This window comes from Haplochromis burtoni, unplaced genomic scaffold (assembly GCF_018398535.1).
Source record: "Haplochromis burtoni strain Fernald_Lab_line unplaced genomic scaffold, NCSU_Asbu1 Contig_2079, whole genome shotgun sequence".
NCBI classification, from domain to species: domain Eukaryota; kingdom Metazoa; phylum Chordata; class Actinopteri; order Cichliformes; family Cichlidae; genus Haplochromis; species Haplochromis burtoni.
Genome location: NW_024584440.1, coordinates 1 through 15,444, shown reverse-complemented (window position 1 = coordinate 15,444; position 15,444 = coordinate 1). Strand labels below are relative to the sequence as shown.

General features: G+C 42.6%; 1 protein-coding gene across 1 annotated transcript; it reads right to left on the bottom strand.

The window, feature by feature from the left end:
* Positions 1-439: 439 nt before the first annotated feature.
* prkn (parkin RBR E3 ubiquitin protein ligase) lies at positions 440-12,619 on the bottom strand (the record flags this gene model as incomplete). The annotated part of the gene is given in 9 exon segments (XM_005952734.3): positions 440-1,225; positions 1,299-1,416; positions 1,492-1,722; positions 2,098-2,159; positions 2,350-2,486; positions 2,579-2,694; positions 9,086-9,169; positions 10,347-10,462; positions 12,388-12,619. Coding segments are annotated over 9 exon segments (1,200 nt in total), but the record flags the coding sequence as incomplete, so codon positions are not given.
* Positions 12,620-15,444: the final 2,825 nt, after the last annotated feature.

Sequence of the window (15,444 nt, the reverse complement as noted above, 5' to 3'; positions counted from 1 at the left end):
CACTGCTCAGTGTTAGTCTTTGTTAATCTTCAAAACTGACTAGCTTACTTTTAAACATATACAGTGGACACATGTGTGACTCCTGTGATTAAAGCATCTTTCTTTCAGCTTAACGAGTGAACCGTCAGCTCGTTCAAACACACGTTAAAGTCTGTTTGGCTCGACACCACCGAACAGAGGCAGCAATATAACATAGCTCACATTAACAGTGCAGTGAATCCTGCTTGTGCCGTGATATTCAGGACTGCAAACCGAGCAGCATCACTGACTTTCAGCTTGTTGTGTTTGTGGATATATGACTGACTTTAATTATCCATAAATCATCACATTCTCTGTAAGATTAAGGTCGACTATTGAACAGCGCATATTTTAAAGTAAAGGCTTTAAAACCAAGTTAGTACAAACATCGCTAATGGCACATAACTTTGCCAACATGTGGCCAACAGTAATGTTTTAATGTTCTTCATTATTAAACATTTGCACATAAATAAGTGACATAATATTCAGTACTTACTTTTGAAATTTTACTCTTCGGCCACCCCGCTTCAACTGTTTTTTTTGGCAAAATTATCCACACCCACCACCGCACTATGAAGTCTGGGATATGTTGGGCCATGAAGGCTACACCGACCCATCCTTAAAATTCAGGGAAATGAAGGATGCGTTTGAGGGCCGCATTTCAAGCAGCCTTTGGTACCTAGTAACTACACAAGCCAGGAAGTACCTGGCTTGGGGCCAGGTACTTCTTGGGGCCAGGTGCTTGGGGCCAGGTGCTACGGTGGCTAGGGGCCACCGTAGCACCTGATGATGAAACGTTTCTCATCTGAAAACGTCCAGATGAACAGAATCAACTTTCTTTACCTGGACGATTCAGCATACACGTGAAGATATTTTAACTCAGAAATGTTTACTCAAATTAACAAAGGAGACAGTAAAACCTGAAAGTCCAAGAGTGAAAATAAACATTTTTCCCACTGTTGGATTCACATGTTTATTCAAACAGTCAGTCAGTCAGACTAAAAACTTCATTTGACTTTTATTGTGAAAGGGCTTCAACAAAAAGGAAGAACATGTTAAAACCAACAGTCTTTTCTGTGACCGCAAGCAGTGATGTGACCCGTTTAACTGAACCAGTGGTTTCCCATACACTCTCTGTTCCAGGGGACTCCACAGAGCCAGCACCACTCGGCCTTGCACAGCGGGCAGTGCATGTGCATGCAGCCGCCTGCAGGGGGAGACAGCGTGTCAGCCATTGTCACACGATCCCCGACATGTATGACACCAAAGCCGTCCCTTACCATTTCTCTCCACGGGAACCGAACACGTTGGGCAGGGCCGGGTCGACTCGGCGATGACGAGCAGAGACGCTGGCTCCCATCTCCCCATGAGTGACGCCTCCTCCCCGACCACGAAGCCCTGAGGAAGAAGAGGAGTCAGCTGATTGTTTTATCTTCGTCATCGTCCTACAACCTCTGTAACTGGCCAGCTCACCTGTGCTGCTTCCCCTGTGGGCGGGGCTGTCACTGCCTGACACAACCCCTCATGGTACTCTCCCCTGCAGAGTCTGCAGAAGACAAAGCCGCAGCCAAGCCGGCGGTCACACTCCACCTTCCTGCTGCCATCAGGTGGGAGAAGCCCCGCCCCACAGCCAGGTGATGGACACATCATTCCTCCAGTGGTGAGCAGACACTCCTCAGCGCCATACTGCAGGTAGCGCCCATACTGAGAGGACACAGCAAAGGTGACTGAGGGTGCAGGTGGTTCAGCTGACTCACCTGGAGCATGCTCACTGGATGAATTTTGGTTTTCTTGCGTTATCGTTGCCATGGTAACCCCTTTCTGCTCACAGTAATTGGCTAGGATTGAGGCAGAGGCCTCTCATTGGCTCTTACTGGTTCCCATTTGCTTACAAAAATCTTCTTCAGGGATTTCATATTTGAGAGTCTGTCTGCCACGTTCACTCATTTATTTATTTATTTGTTTTTATTTTTTGATCATTTTTTGTTGGCCGAGTGTTGACAGACTTCACAATGTTTCACTCACAGTAAGTGTGAGAGTATTTGTATAATTATCTTTGTGATGCAGTACTGCGTGTACCTGCTCGTCTCCCAGGATCCTGAAATGATGAACTTCTTTAATCAGAGAGTCGTCGCAGCCGACTGAAACATTAACACATGAAACATGTTTACACGCGTGTGCACACTCACACATGTCTGATAATGTCACATGCTCCTGTCTGCAGTTAATGAACAATGATCACTGAAAATGAATTCAGATTCTTGGGCAGTCTTGTCCTGACATATTTCTACAAAGAGTGAAGGTTGCATTGACCACACCCCTTGTCCCCACCTGCACACGGCAGCGAGTAGCCAATCACAGGATGGTACACAAACTGCCGGTCATTCAGGCGCGTCTGGCAATAACGCTGGAAACAGTCGAGACAGATCACATGACGCTCCGAGCACTGGAAGACCAGGACCACGCCCCTGAGAGGCAGAAGGGGTGGGATTACACCTGGCTGATGGGTGATGGGTGGTGTGTGTGTGTGTGTCCATGTGTGTGTGTGTGTGCGCCGTACATGACATCGGTGCAGGCGATGCAGGGCACGCCTCTGGTGTTGGTCATGATGAGGTCGAGGGCCACGGAAAGGTCATCATCTGACGTCGGGTGAGACGCACACTTCATGTAAAACTCCTGAAGACAGACACACACACTCCACCTGGCTTAATCAATGACATTATCTGTGATGGCTCATGTGACAATCAAAAGTTCCCGGAAAAACTGAAGTGAGGCGGGGCGCTGTTAGACACCATGGTGTGAAGCAGATGGCCCTGCCCCTCTTTGAGCCTGGTTCTGCCGGAGGTTTCCTCCTGTTAAAAAGGAGTTTGTCCTTCCCACTGTCGTCAAAGTGCTTGCTCATAGGGGGTCATATGATTGTTGGGTTTTTCTCTGTATCTATGAAGCGCCTTGAGGCGACTTTTGTTGTGATTTGGCGCTATATAAATAAATTGAATTGAATTTAATTGAATCTAACCCTAGGGAGTTTATTTCCCATCTCCTGCAAGATCTTCTGAAACTGAATGAAGCACCTCTGTTGGATCGGGTTCACAGATCCCTTGGACCAAAGCCCAGAGATGGAGCACCTCCTTGCCCACCGCTCATTAGAGTCCACTACTTCCATGTCAAGGAACAGCTGCTACGTCTTGCAGGAGCAAACTCTCCTCTACTTTACCAGGGCAGAAGGATCTCCATTTTTCCAGACTTCACACCTGCAGTGGCTAAAAAACATTCGCAGTTTACTAGTTTGAAGCACCTTCTGCACTCTAGTCCTGGGATCAAGTTCGGCCTGTTCTATTCAGCGGAACTGAGGATGTCACTTCCAGATGGAGTTGTACGTAAGTTTATTGATCCTGCGTCTGCCACGGACTTTGCCAATAAGATCCTGGGGGGCCCTGCCTCTCAGGACACATAAGTGTCTTAGCCCGTTAGGCTGATATGTTCATCTTGGTTAACTTCTGTGAAATATTTTTTTTTTTTTTTTTTTTTTAGTAACATTTATTTGAGGTGAACTTGATTTATAGGATGTGTCTTGTTCTAATATATTTTTATACAATCCTTGATTTGTCTCTGCCTTGTATTGTAAGGAGTTTGAACTCAACTGGGACTTTGTGTCATGGTCCTGGGTCTTTTGACCCAGCGTTTTAAGTTTGAGTTTATTTTGTTCATTAGGTTATCTAAGTTCATTTGGTTATTAGACTCCTTGTGTTTTCTTCCCCTGTATTTACGCTTCCCCTCACCCTTTGTGTTTCATGCTGCGTGTCTTATGTTATCAAGTTTGTATTATTATGCCTAAGTGTTTCTAGTTATTATTTCCCCCTCGTGTTTCCAACTATGGTAAATCTCCCCTGCTCTTCATGTGTTTCATGTCTGTGTCTTACGTTAAGTTCTGGTTGTCATGTCTGCGTCTCATTATGTTTCCTATTTTATTTGGAAGAGATCCTGTGCTTTTATATTATGGGTTATGTTTTGAGTCCTTTGATATACTGTTTCTTGTTTCCCTAGATCTCAGTTATGGTTATCATAGGTTTAGTTCTTTGGCTTTGTTATATGGCTTCCCTGTGTTCCATGTTATGTCCACTGTGATGTTTTGTGCCATGTTTCAGGTTCCTATGTTCTGTCCCCCCAGTTGCTGTTAAGTTTGCGTGTTTTAGAATTCAGTCAGTGTGTTTCCTGTTTTACTTTGAAGGTCCATGTCTCATGTGAGTGTTTCTAGTTTTGCGTCCTTGCCTCGTCCTGCTTAATTACTCTCAGCTGTGCTCTCCTCCTGTGGCTCATTCCCCCTCGTTATCCCTCAGTATATTTAAGTCCTCTGTTTTCAGTGTGTGTTTGTCAGGTCGTCTGTTGTCCACGCCATGTTTCCTATGCCATGCTTCCAAGTTCCTTGTCTAGGTTTTTCTTATTGTTTGTTTAGATTTCCCAGTTTAGGTTTGTGTTAATTTTGCTTCAGTTTGCCTTGCCCTTTGTGTGTACCTTTTTTACCAGCCATATTAAACGGCTCGCTTTTTGTTAACATTCAAGTTTTGTTCCCTGTTCCTTGGAGTCTGCATTTTGGGTCCTTTTTCAATTCATACAGTCTGCCCTCGCCAGACTGTGACACTTTGGATGGTTGGGAAGAAGTGCTCAGGGGTGTATTTGGTGGGGGGTGCGCACATCTTGTTTGGGAAAATGCTTCAGCATTTAGGGGGAAGTTTGGGCGTTCTCTTTGTTTTTATGTTGTACTGTTCTGTACACTGACTTTGTTCTTTCTGTGCTTCTCACCGGTCAGCTTTTGTTTTTTTGTCTTTGTTCTAACGTGGTATCGCAACTAAATATTAATAACCAACAAGCAGGTCACTCGTTTACGTTCTGTAGCTGGAATTGTAAAGGTCTGAACCAGCCTATTAAAAGGAGTAAGGTCCTCCATCATTTGCAATTTTTGGTGCCCAGATTGTGTTTTTACAAGAAACACACCTAAAAATTTCAGATCATTTTAGACTTCGTAAGTGCTCCAAAAACGTTAGAGCACTTGTGCAAATATGTGATGTCTTGATGAATCGAGCAGATATTAGAAGTTTACACAGCACCATTCTCGCATGAAAATATCTTTAAAGTTTATTTTGTGACCCAGAAAGAGTAATATTTCAAACTCTGCCACTCTGTGTTCCTCCGCCACTGCCTCGTTTGAGGCAAAATAAATTTCACCTCAAAATGCAACACTTGCAACTGCAATTTTTTTTTACGTGCGCTCAAATTTTTTTTAAGTACACTCAGAATAGTGGCACAAAATAAAGCCACACACATCGAGCACATCTACTGCGGGTGTGGTGCCTGTTATCAGACCCAGAGTTTGCAACATCTCCCAAAAACCCGAAGATTAGAGCAGAAACGATAACGGATGATGATGGCAGCAGCAGCAGTTATTCTCTGCGTGAGTATCTTCATGTTGTTCGTGTGTCATTTACGTTGAGTAGGCTAACCATGTTATCACATTAATGCACGTAAGGTGAACTAGCAAACACCGTCGTAGTTACATGCGGCTGTCTTCTTGTTTGATAGCAGATGCTCCCTTCACCCTGGCCAAAAAGGCTAAAATGACCAAACAAAAAGTGGAAAACAGCTAAACATGAGAGGTTTTTGGACAAAGTTTGTTTTTTCCATTGTTTAAGCACTGCTTCCAGCCAAGAGTGATACCATAAATCCCCCATAGCTGCAGAAAAGGCTAACATTGTTATCTTTTTACAAAGAAACAGCTGAACATGAGAGGTTTTTGGACAAAGTTTGTGTTCTCCATTCTTTAAGCACCGGTTCGAGCACCGGTTCGAGCACCATTTAAGCACCGGCACCGTTTCAAAAGTACCGGTTTGGTACTGGTATTGGATAAAACCTAAACGATACCCATCCCTATAACGACAGGCTGTCCTTGCAGACTGAGTTTAATCACCTGTCCTCTGCTCGGGCTGAAGAGATGCTGTTGAAGTGTCAGCACTCCCAGTATGAGTATGGGGATAAGGCCAGTAAACTGCTTTCCTATCAGCTTCGTAGTGCAGCAGCTGCACATTCCATTCCTCGGATTCAGGCATCAAGCAGTGTTCCTATGGATCCTAAAATAATTAATAACCAATTTCGAGACTTTTATTCTCTTTATGCGTCTGAATCTGTATTTAGCACTGAATCTTTGGACTCCTTTTTCAATCATCTTAAACTCCCATCAATTGATCAAACACACAGTCTTCGGCTGGAGGGACCAATAACTGTAGAAGAGATCCTGAAAGCTATCAGCAAATTACAGTGTTCTAAGTGTCCCGGACAGGACGGGTCTCCCGTTGAGTTCTATCGTAAATTTATGCCTAGACTGGCCCCACTCATGGTAAATATGTATAAGCATTCACTTGAAGTTGGATCCCTCCCACCTTCTCTACTACAGGCATCTATACCCTTGATCTTAAAAAAGGATAATGATCCATTACAATGTGGCTCATACCGTCTCATTTCTTTGTTAAATGTGGACTATAAAATCCTTGCTAAACTTTTAGCGATGCGTGTGGATAATCATCTCCTGGTTGGAACTTCTTTATACTTCCCTGTTTGCCACTGTCAAAACAAATGGCACATATTCTGACTTTTTTACTCTGTTCAGAGGGACTAGGCAGGGCTGTCCCATGTCGCCATTGCTCTTTGCAATTGCAATGGAGCCCTTGGCCATATCGCTGAGATCTAACCCAGGTATCACCGGGGTTACTAGAAATGGTATGGAACAAAAGGTCTCCTTATATACAAATGATTTGCTTCTTTATGTCTCAAAACCAGCATCCTCATTTCCTTTGGTGCTCTCAATACTTGAACAGTTTAGCCTTATTTCTGGCTATAAGCTGAATCTCGGCAAGAGTGAACTGTTCCCTCTGAATGCTGCTGCACAGAAACATCAGTGCACAGCACTGCATTTTCGACTTGTATCGGACAACTGTACATATTTAGGGGTTAAAATTACAAGTCAATTTCATAATCTTTTCAAGCTTAATTTCAACCCACTTGTGGAGAAAGTTAGGCAGGATTTGGACAGATGGTCTCTTCTCCATCTGTCTGTGGCAGGGCGTATAAATGCGATTAAAATGAACAACCTTCCAAAATGTTCTTTTCTTTTTCAGTGTCCCTGTATTTATCCCAATTTCTATTTTTGTTAAATTAGACAAGATTCTCTCGGTTCATTTGGAACAAAAAAAAAAAACAAAACCCTAGAATACGCAAGACATATCTTCAAAGACCGAAAAAGATGGGGGGGTTGGCTTTACCAAACTTTATGTTCTATTATTGGGCATGTAATATTCGTATTCTCAGGTACTGGCTACAGGGGGAAGGTATGAATAATGCCCTGGCGTGGCTGAGCTTGGAGATTTCTTCCTGTGCCTCATCCTCTTTACCAGCCCTGATTTATGCCCAAAAGCAGCCTCCGAGTGCAGGTTTTTATAATAACACTATTGTCAAAGTTACCTTGAAAATATGGCATCAATTTCGTCGTTATTTTAAGCTGAACTTTTTTCCCTTGTGTCACCCATTTTGAAAAATCCCTCTTTTCAGCCTTCTTTAGTTGATGGCACTTTTTGTTTGTGGGCCTCCTTGGGTATCAGGTCTTTTTCTGATCTGTATATTCAGAATACATTTGCCTCTTTTAAACAGCTCTCATTGAAATTTGGCCTTCCAAAAAGTCACTTTTTTCGCTACTTACAAATCCGGAGTTTTGTTAAGGAGAAATCCTCTCAGTTCCCATCTAGACCTCCTTGTCATGACTTTGATAACCTTCTATTGCCTCCCCCTTCATCACAGGGCCTGATCTCTTGTCTGTATGGGAGAATATGTTCATTTGGCAACTCCTCAACCTCGGCTATTAAAATGGCATGGGAGCAGGATTTGGGATGTGTGATTCAGGATGTCTTTTGAGATAAAATTCTTTACCGGGTCCATGGCTCCTCATTATGTGCCAAACACAGGTTAATTCAATGTAAGATTTTACACCGCGTACACTGGACGAAAGCCAGACTAGCTCCAATATACCCCAACCTTAGCCCTGATTGCGACTGCTGTCATCAAACACCTGCCTCTTTAATACATATGTTTTGGTCATGTCCATCCCTCAAACAATACTGGATTAATATTTTTCTGACTCTATCAAAGATCATCCAGCTAACCCTCCAACCTGTGCCCTCAACCCCTTTGTTTGGGGTTCTTCCTGATACAGTTGTCTTGCCGATGCCCCAGGCGGATTTGGTAGCATTTCTCACCTTATTGGCAAGACGCAGAATATTGTTATGTTGGAAGTCCCCTTCTCCCCCATCCTGGGAAATCTGGATCAGAGATGCTTTGCATTTTAGCAAACTCGAAAAGATTAAATTCACTCTGCGTGGGTCTATGGTCAAATTTTTTAAGATCTGGCAACCCTTTTTTGATCATGTGCACACTTTCCAGTCCCGTAACACTCCCAGTTAGCCAGCTCAGACTTTATTCTATTTTATCTTATGCTTAACTATACAGACTCTATTGTGCCTGCACTTTATGATGGCATTTATTTATCTACTTTATACATATTTCTTTTTTCTTACGGATTTGACTTATTTCGACGACTAAGCTGACCACTCATTTTGTTTGTTCCGTTTTGTTTTTGGTTTGTGTAGGGGTGTGGGTTCTGAAACTCTGCATATCTCTCTTGTCCACTCAGGAACTGCTATCTTGTACTCCAGGGTTTACTATTTGTATTATTAGCTTGGATCCTTTTTTTTTTCCTTTTTGTACACCTACTGGTACTCTTGTAATTATGAGGTGGAATGTATGTTTCATATTGTTTTACGTTCTTCAAAAAGAAAACGGCATATTGTTCAATTTGTCTTTTGTAAAATGGATGCAGAAAATTCAATAAAAATATCTGGGAAAAAAAACTGAAGTCATGCTCCACCCCTCTGACAGCTGATCAATAGTTTGCAGATAAGTCTCTGAGCCGCTGCTTATTTTCTGATTCATCACTGATTCAGCTTTTTGGTGAAGCCTCGCCCCTTACCGCTTCGTTGCCTTGACAACCCTCTGACTGACAGATGCCATGGATGCGACCGGAAAGGAGCACGTCGTCCCAGCAGGACGGACCCTGCAACACACACAGTCAGTGCAGTACTGCAGTATAAGCACTGTAGTACAAGTACTGCAGTATAAGTACTGTAATACAAGTACTGTAGTACAAGCACTGCAGTATAAGCACTGTAATACAAGTACTGCAGTATAAGTACTGTGGTACAAGCACTGCAGTATAACTACTGTAATACAAGTACTGTAGTACAAACACTGTACAGGGTGGTCCATTTATATGGATACACCGTAATAACATAGGAATGGTTGGTGATATTAAAGTCCTGTTTGTGGCACATTAGTATATGTGAGGGGGCAAACTCCTCAAGATGGGTGGTGACCATGGTGGCCATTTAGAAGTCGGCCATCTTGGATACAACTTTTGTTTTTTCAATAGGAAGAGGGCCATGTGACACATCAAACTTATTGGTAATGTCACAAGAAAAACAATGGTGTGCTTGGTTTCAACGTAACTTTATTCTTTCATGAGTTATTTACAAGTTTCTGACCACTTATAAAATGTGTTCAATGTGCTGCCCATTGTGTTGGATTGTCAATGCAACCCTCTTCTCCCACTCTTTACACACTGATAGCAACACCGCAGGAGAAATGCCAGCACAGGCATCCAGTATCCGTAGTTTCAGGTGCTGCACATCTCGTATCTTCACACCATAGACAATTGCCTTCAGATGACCCCAAAGATAAAAGTCTAAGGGGGTCAGATCGGGAGACCTTGGGGGCCATTCAACTGGCCCATGACGACCAATCCACTTTCCAGGAAACTGTTCATCTAGGAATGCTCGGACCTGGCACCCATAATGTGGTGGTGCACCATCCTGCTGGAAAAACTCAGGGAACGTGTCAGCTTCAGTGCATAAAGAGTTTGCCCCCTCACATATACTAATGTGCCACAAACAGGACTTTAATATCACCAACCATTCCCATGTTGTTACGGTGTATCCATATAAATGGACCACCCTGTAGTACAAGTACTGTAGTACAAGCACTGTAGTACAAGTACTGCAGTATAAGCACTGTAGTACAAGCACTGCAGTACAAGTACTGCAGCATAAGCACTGTAGTACAAGTACTGCAGCATAAGCACTGTAGTACAAGTACTGCAGTATAAGCACTGTAGTACAAGTACTGCAGTATAAGCACTGTAATAAAAGTATAGTTTAAGCAGAAACGTCTCTCACCCTGCTGAGCGTCAGCGCCGTCTGTTTGCAGCGTCGGCAGCGCGCTCGCAGTTTTCCTGGCTCGATGGAGCGGCAGCTCTTACAGAACACGAAGAAGGTACTGCAGGTACGCACACCTTTACACACAGTACACAGTCAGAGTAGTACGGTGCTGCCAAGCATGATTAGGGTTATAAATACAATTTCAGGGTATTTGGTGGTACTCGTCTTTTCCAGGCAGCAGAAAGAATGTAATGTGCTACTGCAACCAGAAGGTGGCGCTCAAGTGCTCAGGGACATTTCTATACAAACGTTTTACTTTATCATCGTACATAAGAAACAAGAAGCACTGGAACTCACAGCTCCAGCAAGGTACTGAGTAATACTACTCTGAAGGGAGTATTACAGCACTTCATGTGTTTCACAACAACAACAACAACAACAACAACAACAACAATCTTTATTTATAGAGCACATTTAAAAGCCAAGGGCATGCCAAAGTGCTTTACATAAAAGAATAAAAGAATAAAACAATTAACACTATAATATCAGAGTCATATAAGTGTGGAATTATGTTCACAGGTAAAAACCACTAATAAGAGTAAACTATAGCACATAGCTATAGCAAAGTAACGCTGTACCATCAAACACAGTGATAGAGAGCATAGACAACGCAAGACAACAAACAGAAAAATTAATAGAATAACTCACTGCAAACAAGGCCAGTATTTAACTGGTAGAAAAAGCAAGTTCAAACAAATATGTTTTAAGCCGTGATTTAAAAGATTGAATAGAATCAGACGCCCGGATGCCAATTGGGAGATTATTCCACAGCTCAGGTGCAGCTAGAGCAAACGCTCGATCACCTCTAGACTTCAAACGAGATCTGGGCTGAACCAACAATAACTGTGAGGATGATCTTAAAGCCCTCGCAGGAGCATATGAGTTTAAGAGTTCCTTAAGATAGCTTGGTCCTGTGTTATTAGTAATTTTAAAAGTAAGCAACAGAATTTTAAATTGAATACGAAATTTCACAGGCAACCAGTGCAGATCAGCAAGGACGGGAGTGATGTGAGCAAACTTCTTAGTTTTAGTTAGAATGCGTGCAGCGGCATTCTGGACTGTCTGTAATCTATGTAGAAGGGTAGAGTGGAGACCAAAATAAAGTGAATTACAATAATCTAGCCTTGACGTTACAAAGGCATGGATGAGCTTTTCCAGATCATTGTGCGGGATATAGTGTTTGGCCTTAGAAATAAGGCGAAGTTGGTAAAAGCTGGATCTGACGACAGCAGACACTTGTTTATCAAGTTTAAATGAGCTGTCAAGTAGCACACCCAGATTCCTAACAGTGTCAGAAAAGGAGCTAGTGAGAAAACCAAAGATCATAATTTCAGTTTTCTTATCATTAAGGATAAGAGTATTTGCCAGAAGCCATTGCTTGACCTCACACATGCACTCTCGAAAGTTACTCACCGACATAGCTAGATCATCATTTAACTCAAAATAGATCTGGATGTCGTCAGCATAATAATGAAAAGCAATGTGGTATTTCTCAAAGATAGCACTTAAAGGAAGCATATATAATGAGAACAGGGTAGGGCCTAACACAGATCCCTGAGGGACACCACAGCAAACAGGTACAGCGGAAGAAGACGAGGTGGCCAAGTGAACCGAAGAGAGCCGATTGGAGAGGTAAGATTTAAACCAATCCTTTCATGTATAAAAACGTGTTTCAGCTCATTTTTAATTCTTTCATCAGAAATATATCAGACTCCTCCCTCACACCTCCATCTCAGGTGTGTGATGGATCACTGATCAGAGACAGGTGATGCATTCAGGTGCCCTCGTAAACTCGGGACTCAAACAGGATGTACTGTCAGCTGAGGCAACAGTTAAAATAAAATTTAAATTGAATAAAAATCGGTTATAAAATAAATAAATAAGTCTTTCTGAGAGTCCAGTGTGCTGTTTGTTTCATTAGAAAAAACATTACATTTCAGGAATTTCAGCAGCAGCAAGGGACGGGGCATCGAGGCACCTGTAACCATGACATACTCACTGCTGTGAGCTCCAGCCTGCACCTCCTTCAGACTCTCCCCCTCTGCTCTGCCCTCTCCTCCCTCACTGTTGGCAGGGAGTCGAGAAGAGCTGAGGTCCAGCCTGGTCAAAGAGCCCTGCTCCTGCTCCTCCTCTCCGTCCTCAGCTCGGTGCTCCTGCACGAGCCGCTGAAAGGAGGCGCCTGAAGGAGGGAGGACGACGTGGACGGTGCTCTGCTCTGGGAGGTCGCAGCCCTGAGTGACAGGAGGAGGAAGAGGAGGTTTTTTTTTTTTTAAATTAATAATTAAAACAATGCAAATACAAACTGTCGTAGAGGATAAAACTGTAGAACAATATTCAAAGACAACAAAAACAACAAAAGACTGGAGGCAAAAATCAAAACAGTAACAGATGAGAAACGTCATCATAGATTTTAACAGATCTGCTGGATTTCAGTTTCTTCAGTGACGTGAATAATGACCCACGTGGAGGACGGTGTAGTATTTCTCCACTGGCTAAAATGTAGATGGTATTTACCTAAGCGGATGATACTGTTAATCACAGTAGAGACAGATGGATGTAAATGATCCATATAATAATAATAATAATAATAATAATAATAATAATAATAATAATACATTTTATTTATAGGCACCTTTCAGACGCTCAAGGTCACCTTACAAAAACACGTGAGCAATAGCAGCAAAAAATATATTAAACATGGTAAAATCAAATTTAGTCAGTCATTCAGTCATAAAAGTATAAAAGCAATTATAAAAACTGAGCAAGGTAAAAATGGACTAAGACAGATCAGCTGTATGCAATGCTGAATAGATGAGTTTTGAGACATGATTTAAAAGTGGTGAGAGCGTTTGGCTCATTAGTGACAGGCTCTGAGTCCAATGGTAGTCAGGCGAGCAGGTGGAACAGACAGAAGGGAAGAAGAGCGGAGTGTACGATGGAGTGAGTACGTATGAAGATCAGATAAATATGGAGGAGCGAGGTTATGAAGCGCTTTGAAAGTGAGAAGAAGGATCTTGAAATTGACATGGTGGTGAACTGGAAGCCAATGGAGCTGTTTAAGAACAGGTGTTATATGTTCAGTGGATCTAATTCTGGAAATAATACGAGCAGCTGTATTTTGAACTAACTGCAATTTATGGAGAGATTTATGAGGTAGACCACAAAGAAAGGGATTCACAGTAAGCTAAACGAGATGTGACAAGAGCATCGACAAGTATGGCGGTACTGTTTGAAGTGAGTGAAGGACGAAGGCGGTTAATATTACAGAGATGAAAATATAATTTATATGTGCTGCGAAGGACAGAGCGCTGTCGATGATGACACCAAGACTCTTAACCTGAGGGGAGGGTGTGACAACAGTCATTGATGGATAACGAAAGACTGGTTGGGACTTTGGTCAGTTTTGATTTGGTGCCTATTAAAATGAATTCTGTTTTATTAAATTTAAGAAAGTTGTGAGTAAACCAGACCTTGATTTCACTTAAACAGTCAGAAATGGATGTGGGTGGGAGAGTAGCTGTGGGTTTGGAGCTGGGTGTCATCTGCGCAGCAGTGAAACTGGAAGTTAGGCTTCCTGATAATATTACCTAGGGGTAGGAGATAGATGATAAAAAGTAAAGGACCCAGGACAGAGCCTTGGGGTACACCAGAATTAACTGGAGTAGATACTGATCTGTGAGAGAGTAATTGAACAAACTGTGAGCAGCCAGAGTAAACCAGGCGAGTGCTGTACCACTGATGCCAATAGATGCTAATCTGTGAAGAAGGATGTGGTGGGAGATTGTGGCAAAAGCTGCTGTAAGCTCAAGAAGAATGAGGATGGAGATGAGTCCAGAGTCAGCTGCAAGCAGAAGATCATTGGTGATTTTTACTAGAGATGTTTCTGTACTGTGACATGAACGGAAGCCGGACTGAAACTGTTCGTACAGGTTATTTCCAGCTAGATGACGATGAACCTGTGCAGCCACTATCTTTTCCAGAACGTTGGCTAAGAAAGGCAGATTTGAAATTGGCCTGAAATTATTTAGATTGGAGGGATCTGAACCATTCTTTTCAGTACTGGAGTTATTATTGCATAGAAGGTAATCTATATTCTGCTCTTGCTCTTGACGAAGGCGGTCGCACTTTTCTCCTCTCCTCCTCCTCTCCCTTAGCTTCCCTGCTTAGCCTCTTGTGTCCTTGTCTAGTCTCGTGTTTTTTGTATTACTTTCCCTGGAACATTCTCTCACAGTCTGTTCTCTAAAACCTAAAAGAGGAATAAAGGCCACCTGGGTTGGCAGGAAGACTGTTTACTTAGCCTGGCAGGGCGAAGGACACTGTCCCAGCTGAACTCTGGACACACACACACATACATATACACTGATATGCACACACTCATCGCCCTTCCCTTTCCAAACGCCTTCAACACTTATTCCCTCCCTGTTGGAGCTCAGTCTGGGAGGAGTTATTTTCACTGATTTGAGTGACAACCAGCTGATACAGGACATGAGAAAAACAGATGGTGTAATGTTTCACAGGCTGAATCACTAAAAGAACACGGGTCCAAATGTAAACCTCCTTTTTAGAAATTCAGATACGGGGTATTTATTATTAATGACCTTAAAATGGGTTTCTTTAACTTTTGGAGGAACAGGCTACTTAACAAATTCAGAAAACACCTTTTCCACGAGTGACTGATCCCCGTGAAAGGCCTGCACACGTCTACCCGAGTCAAACTCATGGAAAAGAATCGATTTGAAGTTCACTCTAATAAACTTATTGTACTATCATTTCAATTAAAGTTTCCAATTTTGAAGCTTGGCAGCGCTGGTTTGATGTTAGAATGTAACAATGTGTTGCGTAATAGCTGAGCTAATGGGATAGCATGACAAACCTTTCTGGTATCTTTTAGTGGGCAGTCTAAATTGTGTCTCTTCAGAAAAGATACATAATCCAGTAAAGCACCATTAGAGTCCAACAAGTCAGTTACAAACAAGATGCCGCTCTCAAACCAGTTTCTGGTAAATAATGGCTTTCTACACAGCAAAATCTCCAGTGTTAAATTAACACTGGAGAG